At 35.3% G+C, this 14,246-nt stretch overlaps 1 protein-coding gene across 1 annotated transcript in view; it reads right to left on the reverse strand.

The window, feature by feature from the left end:
* Positions 1-7,596: 7,596 nt before the first annotated feature.
* Positions 7,597-14,246, reverse strand: part of LOC149554473 (glucuronokinase 1-like) — a 133,153-nt gene continuing 126,503 nt past the window's right edge. The window contains exon 6 of the mRNA XM_089828528.1: positions 7,597-8,009. Coding sequence (XP_089684654.1) covers positions 7,769-8,009 — 241 coding nt within the window. The 3' untranslated portion in view covers positions 7,597-7,768. The remainder of the gene's footprint in view (positions 8,010-14,246) is intronic.

Consider the following 14,246-nt stretch of genomic DNA (forward strand, 5'->3'; position numbering starts at 1 on the left):
AGAAAATGCTTCACTTACTTCATCGTCGCCTCCAAAGATTATATCATCCACAAACACTTTAACAATCAATAAAGCATTCTCAATCTCCTTCAAATATAAATTATTGTCCACAGTACCTTTAGCAAATTCCAATTTTGTCAAATACTTATCCAACCTCACATACCAAGCTCTAGGTGTTTGTTTCAATCCATACAATGTTTGCTTTAACTTACAAACCATATCTACTTATATTGTCAATGTAAACTTCTTCCTCAGGTTCTCCATGGAGAAATGTTGATTTGACATTCATCTAATACACTTTGAATTTCTTATTGGTTACATAAGCCAAAAACATTCTAACTGCCTCTATTCTAGCAACAGGTGCAAATGTTTCCTCATAATATATACCTTCTTTCTATGAGTAACCTTTGCATACCAGTATTGCTTTGTTTCTCACAACCTCATCGTGTTCATGAAACTTATTTCTAAAAACTCATTTAGTTCCTATAACATTATTGTCCTTAGGTCTAGGAACCAATTCCCATGTATCATTATTCTCAATCTAACCCGTTTCTTCTCTCACAACTTTAATTCAAAAGTCATCTTTACTAGCTTCATCTGCACTTTTAAGTTCTTGAGAAATCAAGCATAGTTCTTCTTGAGAAATCAAGCAAAGTTCTTCTCTTTATACTTCACCATCACTCATTTTTCCTTGCTACCAATAATCTGATCAATGGGATGATTCTTTATCAGATTCTTATTAGGTGTCATTGTCTCACCTCTTACTTCAGCTCTAGGTTCACAAATTGGTTCTTCTCTCTATTCCACAATTTGCATGTCATTCTACAAATCTATGTCAGTCTCATAAAACAACTCAACATTCTCTTGGTTATCCTTTGGATTAGTCTCTTCATCAGCACTATAATCAAGCATTCTTTCTTGAATTCCAAACTTCTCATCAACTCTAACATTTTCCCTCTCAACAATAGCTTGGTTCTTTGATTAAAACATCTGTATGCTTTACTTTTCAATGAATAACCAAAAAACATACCTTCGTCACTTCTTGCATCAAACTTACCAATATCATCTTCTTTCTTCACATAACACTTACTTCCAAAGATTTGGAAATATTTAATTAATGGTGCATGTCCAAACCAAAGCTCATAAGGGATTTTACAATACCTAGTCTAATTTATTCTATGTTTATGGTATATATTGTTGTATTAACTACTTCTCTCCAAAGTATCATTAAGACATTGTTCTCAAACATCATCGCTCTTAATGCCTCTATTACTGATATGTTTCTCCTTTCTACTATATCATTTTGCTCAGGTGTCTTAGGGGTTGAAAGTTATCTTTTAATGTCATTCACTTCGCAAAAATTGTTAAACTCATTTGAGGTAAACTCACCACCTCTATCAGATTTTAAACACTTAATCCTCAATCTAGATTCATTTTTTACTCTATTCTTAAACACCTTAAACTTCTCAAATGCTTCATATTTCTCTCTAAGAAATGCTACCCACGTCATCCTAATATAATCATCAACAAGAATCATGAAATACCTTTATCCAAAGAACGATCTTGTTCTTGTAAGACCACTCAAGTCTATGTGTACTATCTCTAGCTTCGTTGATGTAGTAAACTTCTTACTTAGAAAAGAATTTTTCTTCTACTTTTCCATAGCACATTCATTGCATACCATGTTAGTAGGCTTTACAATTTTAGGCAAATCTCTAACAAGTGTAGCGCTCATGTTCACAATATCATGAAAATTTATATGACAAAACCTCTTATGCCACAACCAATTGTTTTCAACCTTAGCAACTAGACATGTCATCTTAGTACGATTTAACTGAAAAAACATACCTCTTAATCTTGTATTAGTACCAATCAACGTACCATTTTTATCCTTGATTATACATGTATTCTCTATGAATTGTAATTGATATCCCTTGTCAACTAATTGTCCAACACTCAAAAGATTATGTTTTAGACCATCAATAAAATAAACATCATCAATATTAGTTTTGTTGGAAACTACAATTAGAGAAATTGTTATGTTGTCATTGATGTCAAATCCATTGGTAAGACAGAGTGTCAAACCTACTAAAGAGACATTTTACTAACACTATAGAGTGTCATACATTTGATTGATGAAGAGGATTTAAAAAGAAGAGATCATGAGATGACCCAGTGAAAGGTTGAGGGTTGAAATGTGTTAAGATTCATGGAAATTCAATAGGAACTTGATAAGTTAGTCCTTAACAAGATAACCTGTTGTTCAATCATTATATGAAGTGTAGAAGGCTATTGGATGAAGCTAAGAATTCAAACAAGTCATAAAGATGAGCTTGACCAAGTATTAGTATTGCACGGTCAATGAAGGAGTTGAAGCAGAAGATTAAGGAACTTAAGTAGAACCTGAACGAAATAGTTCAAGTTGAGTGATAGTTATTGCTGAGCAAATGTATGAAGAAGTGTAGTTGTGACCGACCGTAGTAATGCTCGAGCAAGCATGTTGATGCTGAGTGAAAAAGTATAGTGATTTTTGAGCTACACAATGATGACCGAATTGAAGAACAAAGTGATTGCCAAGTGTCAGTAAAAGTCTATTTGAGAAAGATTTGATTTTGAGGCCGACACGACTAGAATTTTGAATTAGCCAAAGCACATTGAAGATAAGGATTGATGAGTTGGCATATTTAATGCACAAGGAGAGTTTGTTATATGATCAAAGGCAAGGATTGGATAAAAAGTTTCAAAAAGAAGGAGAATAAAAAAAAATTGAAGGATTCAATGAATCTGACCTAACCCTAAGATCAATGGTGATGTTAAGTGGCAAAGATCAAAATTACCTATTTAAGGAGGCATAAAGAATGGATTTCAAGGTTGGTTCATTGTTGATTGGTGATCTTAAGGAGAAGTTGTGAAGAGGTGAACAACAAAGGTCAAGTGTGAAGAGTTTGTGAAGTGTGATTGCTTTAGCAGATGTCAAGCAAATCAATGATGGAGATGTCAATGAACTAGCAGCGAGCGAATGGAGATTTGAATTTGCAAAGTGAATTGTACTTCACAGCTCAAACCTATTGTTACATTCTAACGTTTGTATTAGTCCAAAATCTTTTAATCAAGGTTGACCTAACAGTCATTTTGTAAATCCTTTAATCAAGGTGACATTCTAATGGAATATTCTAAAGCCCTCTAACCAGGCCACTCCTAACAAGGTGATTAAATCCTTTAAAAGGGTCATATTTAATAGTGTGTTGCATAAACTTTAACAAAGTTGGCTCTTAACCGAGCTCACTTTAGAAGAGTGAAATTTTGGTAGCATGTTACTTGGTGGTTTTTCCCAAATTGAGTTTCCATGTTAGATCTTGATGTCAAAAATGTTATTTTCATGTATGTATGTTATTGTTTTACGTGTTATATCTTACAATAGTTTATTTACTGGCACTTGGCACATATAGAGATAGAGGGTTAAGATATTGCATGAAATGTTAAATTGCCAATTATATGCTATAGAGACTAAGTGGATATTTGAGATTGATTAATCTATTTGAAGTGTTTAAAAGTTGTAATAATACATCTCTCATTCTTAGTGATCAGCCAATATCTTAGACCCATGCATAACAAATGTGTCTTCATCTTCTCTTTCCAACTGTCATAGTTGGTTCCACCAAACTTTAGACTTTCTTTTCTAAAATGACTCACCATAGATCTCCTTAAGTTGTTAAGTTTTTCCTTCAAGGACCTGAGGCTCTGATACCAATTGTTAGAAAGTAAAGTCCACCAAGAGAACTAAGAGGAGGGGGGTTTGAATTAGTTATCAAATTAAAACAACTCTTATTAACCTTATTAAATCTTAAACATATAATTAACAAGTGCAGCAACACCAAATTTGTTAACTAGGGAAACCCTTGATCAGAGGGAAAACCCTGATGGGGATGGTACCCACAAAATGTACTAATATATGAGTTCCTTGTAAGAGAATGGATCCTGTTAGGAGTCAATGAAATGCATTTAGTACATATCACAAGAGTTTGAATCCTTGTGAGGAGATTCCAACCCTGTTACGAGTTATGGAATGTAGATAAGATAAAATAAGATAAGATAAATTTATTAATGTCCAACAAAAGACCACAACGTGGGTCTATGGGACTGGAAGCTTACAGCAAGGAAAAAGCAGACAAACGGAGCACCAAACGGTGTCCAAAAACGAACAAGCACAACAAAAGAAGAAGAAAGCAGGAAACATCACGAAAAAGATTAGGTATCCATCTTCACAAGGAAAAAGTCCAACAGTGACTAATCTGTGCAGCTACCAGAAGCCCTGTGATGAAGCTAAGTGCTATGAGAGGAGTGTCACTGGCAAAAAGGTCCCCTGCGGGGTCTCACCAATCTGGAACAGCCCGTGTTAGGGAAACTGTACAATCGCTTCACACCCCGAGCTGGAGTTAAGGGCGAGAAGAGAAGAGGACCCGCAACAACTTCAAGGGCAAGACCATTGAACTCACTGTCCAACTGGCCTCTGTACTATCCTTTGCATAATAACACTAATAAACAATTGTCCACTATTATCTCTTTGCCAAATACATCCACTATGTCAGCTCACCATGCCTTATCCACACCAAGCACTTCTCTAATCTCAATATCAGGTTCACTGGATCTTACATCCAAGTTCATTCACTTGCATTACATATACTTTGCTCACAACTACAATCGCAATCACTTGCCACAATTGCACAATTAACCACAAGGAAAACAGCTTTCCTTTATACCAAGTCCTCAAACTAATTAATGAGTTGGCCTTGAGACTTTCTCAATTTACAATTAATATAGGACCACATTAAGATAATACAATACAAGTTTCATTACATCTTTTCATAATTACATAACATTATCAGCTCACAGTCTTCATATTTTGTCACATGTGCAACCTCTAACTTAGTGTGATCAACCACATCATCTTCGTCATGTATTCTTCCTCTATACAACTGTGCTTAACTAGATTCTATCTATGTTAGGACATATAATCCAATTACCAAAAACTACTTCTTAGGAACTCGTCTTCAATAAATCTCAAATAACCATCAACTGTCTTCATATTTTATCATGCCCTCTTAGCCACATAATCATGACACTCTGTAGAACATTTCCTCAACTGCGCTTATCCTTATCTTCAATACTCGAAGCTCACGATCTCAATTTTTGTCTACTTCTTTGTCAATCTCCATAGAATCATAACCCAAATGCTCCAACAATGATAGGATACTCCCCCATAGGAATATCATCAACATTCATGCTATCATATGTATGGGGTGGACTTTTAAGCTTGCATTTCTCCACCATCTCTATAGAGACAACATTCTCATTTGATCCTAAATCCATAATAATCTTACACAACCTGTCATGGGTTTTTCCTTGTGTCTTAAATAGAGATTTTCTCTAAGGAGGCTCTTGCTTTAATGGGACTTTCAAAAGTGTCCATTTGATCATCATATTCTCACCATCAATGATAGGTGTTGCACTTTCAACTGGAGTATTAACACTACTGCTACTGCCCTCATCTTCCAATAAGAATTGATTTCTCCCTTCTCTCTCCGCAAATGAAGTAGGTGGTTTGCTAGGACATTGGTTATTTGTATGTCCATCCTAATTATAATTGAAGCACTTACCAAAGAAGTATGCATTTCCTCCTCCTAAAGCTCCAAAATGTCCTTTGCCTCTATTAAAAGGCATTCTTTTTCCCCTAAAAATTATGTCCACCTCTGCAACTATGCTCACCCCTAAACTCACTGTCTGATTCTCATCACTCCTACTACTTTGTCCTCTGCCAAAGCTACCTCTGCCCCTACTTATGTTCCTATCTCATCTACCTCTATTGCCATGATCACCTTTTCTTTTGAGTTCCTCCTCAACCTTGATGGCTAGTTGAAACCACTCATCGAAAATCTTAAGTAGTAGAAAAAGTAATTTCATTGTTAATGTTATAATTTTAAGCCATTATCATACCTAGCTACCAACTCCTCCTAATCTTCATTGTAATGTGCTCTCATACTCGACCTATGGAATTTATCAATATAGGTAGCAACATCTTGATCTCTTTGCCTATGATTATGGAACTTTCTAATCATCTGCACTTCAATATTTGCTTGCATAAACTTGCTCTTCATCATAGAAATCATGATGTTAAAATTGGCCCCAAAACATGCCAACATCAACTTAATTAACTCACAAGCCCAAAATTCAACTTTGATTGCTTGTTGAACAATATTGAGTCCAATTGACCAATGAACAAACAATGCACAATTGATACAAAAACATACCAAATGGTTACAACTTGTCATGAAATGGCCTTCACATGCATAAAACACCTGAATGCATCCATCTAATGACCAAATACCAAAATTTGGGGAGAGAAATGGTCAAACCATGCATGGTGCACCTACATCAGCATTGATGGCATTAAACATATCAATTAAGGATGATTAATATCCTTAATGGAATTCAAGAAGATATTTATACTAACAAGTATCAAGGATCACTATACAAGACATCTATCTTGGTCAATTGAAAAAGTAATTGATATTACACAAGTAAATTGGTAATAAATAGAAAACATAAACTAATTATGTCAATCCATTGAAAAGAAATTAACCAATATCTAAAAATATACATCTAGACAAGCAAACTATTGTCTTTAGTCAAGGGTGGCATACAAGAAGACTAAACTATGTTTATTGTGAAGAAACCAAGTTAGAATATAAGAGAAATAATTAGAAGTTATTCTGAAATTGTTCAATTAAAAAGTGACATGATTCTATCATTTACAACATTATGAAGAACTCGATTTGTAATAGAAGAGAAATTATTAGAAGTTATTATGAAATTGTACAATTAAGAAGACACATGATTCATGTCATTTACAACAATACTTATCATTTAAAATGCAAGATATAAGAGTATATCCAATCTCTTTTCATAATAAAATAGAATGAAACCATTACCTCTTTTAACTCCATATTTGGAATTGCTTTCCTAAGAAATTCTAAGAAATTGGTATTAATTGAGGACAAGAATATAATTGCAGATTAGAGATGACACCAGTGATTACAACCATGGGGGGTGCATATCAGACACAGCAAAGGTCTACTCAAGAGAAACAATTAGAGAGATCAAGTAATTATTCGAAAAGCTCCAAGACATTCATAAAGGGGGCATTATAGTGTGTTCTCAAAAAAATATAAACACAAAATTATCAATACAGGACATTACATCCGTTTGTATGTTTGTATGATTGAACAACCAATATGGGATATTAGAAAGATGTAGTGTAGTACGACTCCATCAAACAAGAAAGTGCTAGACGTGATTCATATGCAACTTAAATAGATATCTACCTAAGAAAGCTTGATCTATCCTAAGTGCATCATATACAATAAAGGTAAATTACTTAATTTTCCCACATCACCATTCTATACGTGTTATTCAAGAGATTGAATTATATTAGAGATGCATTAAGCTCATTGCCTTTGTCGTTAGGACAGATTTTGCAAAGAGAATTTATTTCCAAAGAAGGATCTCAAACCTCATTGCCTTTGGCATTAGGACAGATTTAGCAAAGAGAATTTATTTTCAAAGAAGGATCTCAAACAACCACTTCAGTAATTGTTCTGTCAATTAATATGTTTTGTTTTGCAAGTAGAAAAGGAGCACTAAAAGAAGAAAACAAATCATATGCCATCCGAGGGATCAAGAAAACAACCATAGAAATGTGCTTTTCCATTTATTTGAGAGTTTGAAGATCAGCATCCATAAGCAAAGGTGGAACCAAAAGAGCTGGTTGAATGATATACCCAGCCTTATGGCACGCATCCTGTAATTCCCTGACTTGGGAAGAGCCTTCAGGACAAAATGCAATTACTGCACCTCCACTTCCTGTGAACTTGCATGCTGCTCCAACACTCCGAGCAGTCTCCACCATATTAATGTTCATTGACCCCAAAGCACCATCTCCAAACATAAGTCTGTAAAATTTAAAGCATCAGCATAAAAAACATTATGGAATTAATTACTAAATATTGAATACAAAAAAATATTCTCATGTACTCAAGACATCAATGTTACATTAGGCTGTTAAAAAAGATAGTTTAGTTGATATATACATCAAATATGATTCTACTGATCACAAGGACTGCTATCAAACTCTTAGATAACAAAAGCTGCCAAAAAGCTTAAATAAGAAAATTGTTTTATCAGGCTTAGCTCAGGTTACTTCCTTCTGGGCTCATGTATTTTTTAATAATATTTATTTTACTGATTTGTTTGTCTAGACCCTATAAGCACTAGCGGCCATACTCAGCTTGATGAAGATGCTAGTTCATTGCTTGTATCAGCAAACTGACTACATTGGGGAAATTCCAAATAAGCAATGAAAAGCTTGCATACTCAATTTAATAAATCTTGTAATGTCCATGTTGATGGGTGTTTATTGACCACACCAACACAGAACAAAGTGCCAAAGGACACTCTATCCTCCCTTGAGCAAAGATGCCTCGTATGCTAAGATTGCAAAGATCATAGAGGTGTCTCCAAGGTTCCTACTGCAAACATGCAACTTTATGATGGATATGAGCTTTTAAATAAAAACTTACTACTGTGAATATGCAACTTTAAGCTCAAGAAATATTCAAATTATTTGGCAATAAAAAGTACTTTAAAATGTTCTAATGAAATATACTAGAAGCAAAGAGAATGAGGTTGAGAGATTGTATTTTGAACCTAAGAACTTGAAAGACAATGATTATTTAGGTGAAATCTACAACACTTTGCTTCGCCAAATAAACTACACAAAGGAGGTCCAATCTTCAAAGGCTGTGCAAAGTAATTTCACACCATCAAGAACAGTGCACATTCAAAATATTCAAATTATTTGGCAATAAAAAGTACTTTAAAATGTTTCAATGAAATATACTGGAAGCAAAGAGGATGAGGTTGGAAGATTATATTCTGAACCCAAGGACTTGAAAGACAATGACTGTTTAGGTGAAATCTACAACACTTAGCTTCACCAAATAAACTACACAAAGGAGGTCCAATCTTCAAAGGCTGCAAATGAATTTCACACCATCAAGAACAACAGTGGGCATTCATTGAAGCTAAGCATCCATATAAAAAAGTTTTACCAGCTTTCACTATACATAAAAACTGTGTTACCTAGGGACGCGTCCTAGGTATATTTTCAGTTGTCCCCATCCCGGAAACGTCTCGAAGACTTGGGGACACTTAGGGGACTTTGACTTTGACTTCTAGAACAAATTAGACTTTGACTCTCAAAGTAACACAAATTTGGCATATGAATTTGCCAATTCTTATATTTTAAGGTTCTATTATGTATAAGTACATGCTTTACCCATGTTTTAACCAAAACTCCAATGTGTTACTTTTTACACTAGTAGTTAATAGCAACAATTTCTACAAGTTCTCTCTTGTTGCGAATGAGAGGGATGAGCCCCTTTTATGGACCTCAAAATAACAATGAATGACCAAGATCAAAATAAAATTAAAGGCTGAGATTTTGTCATACAAACCCTAATTAGGGTTTGACCATTAATAGATTTTGCATCATGAAGTAGTGTGGACATGTGGACTGATGAGAGGACAAGTCACCCACTAGCAGGAGAGTGGTCAAGTCAAAAACTAAGGAGACAAGATGCCCACTAACCATTTAATGACTCATCGCCCAGGATAGCCTATTCTTTATTCCCTTCTTTAAATGCAATGAATCTCAACATGACTAACTCTAGCTTGCCCACAAAGACATTTGTCATAGTTTTGTGCTTGTACTCTATAATAGTTATGCCCTTTCCACACCTACTAAAACTCTTTCCCCATTCCAATGTTGATTCCTGATTTCTATGCATATTGCTTCACAAAATGGAGATATTCTCCAAATTACCTCCTCAGAAAGAATCGATGAGAAAGAATTTCCTCCAACTTGGTCTTCAAGCCATTTGTTGCCATCTCTGTCAATTAGCATCTTTGTCAATAGTGTTTTGATTGTATTGAGGATTTTGTCTAGGATGTTCCTCATCAATTTCCTCAATCAAGTTGATTCTCTGTTTGCAGATTTATCAAATAATTTCCTTTCATGTGACTATTGCACCATACCATCGAGGAAAGTCATAACCCTCAATTTCTCTTATCACTCCACTATCCATAAATCCTTTCCTTGGAATTTCCATCGTAGTGTCATGACCCTAAAAATTTTATATTTTATTTAGGTATTATTCAACCTTATTTAAACACTATAAATATTAAGTAACTATTACTACAAAAGTTTGCACCCTTGCCTAACATGTTATCCCTGTACCATCTTTGTGCAACATGGAAACAACCTCCAAGCGGGAACTTGCACTTTGAGACTGAATCTCCAGAGAAAGCCAACTTCCTTACAATTAGGGTACACCTAATCTACGACTTTTGAGGGAAAAGGGTGTTGCCTTTAGCATGTTTAGTATTGATGTCAAAAAGGATGGTATGATATGCTTGATGATGTTTCAGATGTTTTTCATTAATATGATATGTTACTAATATGCTTGATGATGGTTCAAACCAATTTATGGTTATCTACAGACATAATTGATTATATGGTTTGATCAAATGTGATATAAATTATATGGTTTATTCAAACTGATCTTTATATGGTCATTGGTGCCACAATTTCTTTAGTCGCAATGTTGTCATAGTCTATTCAGGTGCTATAGGAGGTTTGAGAATGTCCTGTCGCAAAAAAGGACCTTTTTTTTTCAGCTACTACAGGAGAGTGAAAACATCCTGCCACAAACAAGGACTATTTCTATTCAACTACTACAGAAGAGTGAAAACATCATACCCGACATAATTGATTATATGGTTTGATCAAATGTGATATAAATTATATGGTTTATTCATGCCATAATTTCTTTAGTCACAATGTTGACATAGTCTAACATGGAAACAATCTACAAGTGCGAGACTTGTGCTCTAAGATTAATCTCTGGATAAGGTCGGGTTCCTTACGATCAGGATGCATCTAAACCAAAACTTTAAGGGAAGGTGGGGAAGGAATGCATGAAAATAAATGCTGAAAGGGAAAGGGGGTAATGCACCAGATTGAAACGTGGTTACTACCACTACCTATAGATGCACATGACGTTAATAAAAGGCCCCAAACCACATAGATCTTAACTCTTACTTACCCTTCAAGGATTCATATGCAAGTTAGAACAAATGAAATGCTACAAGGAAAAAGGTATTCACATTGCAACACCCATGAGCGAGTTAAACACAACATACAAACTTAAATGATAAAATACTAACATTCAACTGTTTTCAACACAAGGCAAAAGATGTACAAGATAGTTAAATGATAAGAAGAGGAAAACATGGGTTTCTATTAGTGCATGGCAAAACAAGAAATTTACAGTTACAGAGCATAATGCTGTTGTAAAAGAACCAGAGAAGAACCCAGAAAATATTTACAAACTTTTTCTTTATAGGGTTCAGACATAACCCAAATACATCTTGAAGTTCAAACCCCAACCACGATTGAGTTAAAGTTGCAAAGAACATGAAATGAAAATCAGAAGAAAATCTGATCTTTTTAGCATCTTGCTCTTGGAAGGGACAAAAAAGAGCCAAAATGAATGCACTCAATTCATAGAAAGGATAAATCTTATAGATCTCCCTGTAAAAAAAAAGGCATGGAGTGCACTAGTGTCATAATAGAAGGCCAAAAAAGTCCCCCAACATTAAGGAATCAGTCTTGGAAACATGTCGTGGCCGCAAAGAAATCAAATCATTCGACTATTAAAAAATGCGGGAAGGAATAACATTAAGTGTTAACCCATCTACATACACCTATAGAGTTGATCTCCATGGCAAAGATCAGATTTGCCATAAAAAATGGTGAACCATTGATGAAGATCTTTCATTTTGAAATGGACAGCCCAGGCATTCAAAAAGATCTCCCAATGAATGATTAAAACACAACCGTTGATGAAGAAACTTTAAAATCTGAAGGTTGGCATATTTCCCAATGAATGATGGAAGAAACAACAAACATTTCACGATTTTGCAGGCTGCCAAAAAATGACTACTGCAAAATAGCAAAATGGGTTAACACAAAGGTTAACCTTCCACCACTACCGAGCCCACTTGGTAAACCATAGCTGGAAAACTTCACTGAGAACCACAAAGTAGAAAATCGAGCCACTTGGTGAAAGAACACCGAGATAGTAACCGAGCTACTCAATAAAATCTTAATTGAAAATCCTGATGTGTTAACCCACTGCTGAAGAATCTAGCCCATTGAAGATCTCTCAAATTGGTTATCTATGATGGGCTAAATGGGGGCAAAACTATCTGTGAGTAGCTCTGGGAGAGGAGAACAACTCTCCACGTGCACTTCTTGGAAAGCTGAAATCACCTACTCTACTATGTACAAGTATTTATAAACAAAACAAGTTAAACAAAGCCATTAACTGGCTTTGTTGAAGTAGCCACCCTTTCTTACAAGTCTTTTGTTCCTTTCATGCATGTGGGCAACTAAATAGAACAGCAAGCATGAGAAACATACTGTTGCAATTTGGAATACCTTCCCAATGCTGAGAACAATGAAGCTCTCCAACATTGGGTCATTGTCTTGTTGAGCGAGAAGCACTTGCTCCTCCTTGTGAAAATCTCCCTCGTGCTTTGAAATAAGCATGATTGTGGGCAACATGTTGGTTTGTTGCAAAGCTAGATGCCTTATTGGGCATCCTCTTGATGGCTTCAGGTCTAAGCTATCAACCTTGACCATGTTGTTGTGCTCTGCAATGATGGTATCCTACTGCTTTGAAAGTGGCTCCTCCTTTTCTTGTGAAGAAATGATCTCCACATCTTCATGTTGCTCATGAACCGCCTCCTCGGGAGCTACTGGTATGGTGTGGATCTCCACTTGCTATTGTTGCAGCTCATGATCTTCTAATGAAGGAGCAGATTTCTTGATGTCCATGGATGAGTAAAAACATTTCCATCTCATCCCAAAATTTGTCTTCATCAAACTCTGCTTGCTCTGTTGTAGTAATATGCATAGGTTGAGGGGAAACCTCATGCACATCAGCATTTTCTTCCTCAATGATAGAGCTATCCTTGCGGTCCTCTTTCTCATTCTCCATGTCATGGAAGACTGTTTGCTGCAACAATTGATTTCCTTCTTTGTCTTGCAACAAATCCTCATCTTCTAGAGATGGGGAAGATGGCTTATTAGATAAACATGAGGCCTTAAGCTCATATAAAACAATCTCCCCCATCCATTGTCCTGAACTCAATGTGAGATCTTGATTATCCTTTTCAACAACATGAACCTCATCTTCTTTCTTCTTTACAAGCTGCATTGAAATGTCAAGAGAAGACTGATCTTCTGGAATGAGTTTTTCATATGATAGTATTTGTTGAACTACAAGTTCCTCTTTCTGCTAAGTGGATGCAGGTGCCTCGACAAATAGGTTAGGACCAGCAACATCCTCCTTTCCATCATCATGCCTCTGCACCTAAGCCTCCTCAATTGGTTGTACCAGCTTAGAACCAGCAAGATCATTTTCTCCTTTATCTTTTTGATCCTGAACCAACTCACATAAGACAAATTTGACAAGGTTTTGCATTTTAAAACAAGGATACATGGTCCAAGAAAGGCAACATGACAAATTAATGTCCTTGTCTCTTAGTTCAATTACATTCTGAGAATGTAATGGCTGATTTTGTCAATCATGTTCAATCTTGAGCTTGGGTAAAGGTTGCTCCAAATCTATTTGAGGTTTACGACTCAAGAAACTTGGAATCTTAGGCTTGGAAACCTCTTGAATTGCTAGCCAACTTTATTACAAAGTAATTGGAAAATATTTGCTTGTTATTAACAGTGATCAAGAGATCAATTTATACAAGAGACTGAACGATGTTTCCTTAAGAAACAATCGTAAAAAATAGAAATATTCTATTCTAGAAACAGAAAACTAAATATTAGAAACATTCTAATATTTATAGAAGATTACAATAGATAACCATTAGATACTAAACAAAGATAATAGAAACTATCTATTATCATAATACCCTCCCTTAATGGTTAATCTATCCAGAGCACGAAGTTGTCAAAAAGCGCAAAAGGTAGATTTTGTCTGCTCAAGGGGCTCCACACTATTCTCTATGGGCTGCGAACCAGATTGCTTAGATAGGGTAGCTAAGCA

This window comes from Cupressus sempervirens, chromosome 5 (assembly GCF_028749045.1).
Source record: "Cupressus sempervirens isolate cs-2001-9-10 chromosome 5, ASM2874904v1, whole genome shotgun sequence".
Classification (NCBI taxonomy): Eukaryota; Viridiplantae; Streptophyta; class Pinopsida; order Cupressales; family Cupressaceae; genus Cupressus; species Cupressus sempervirens.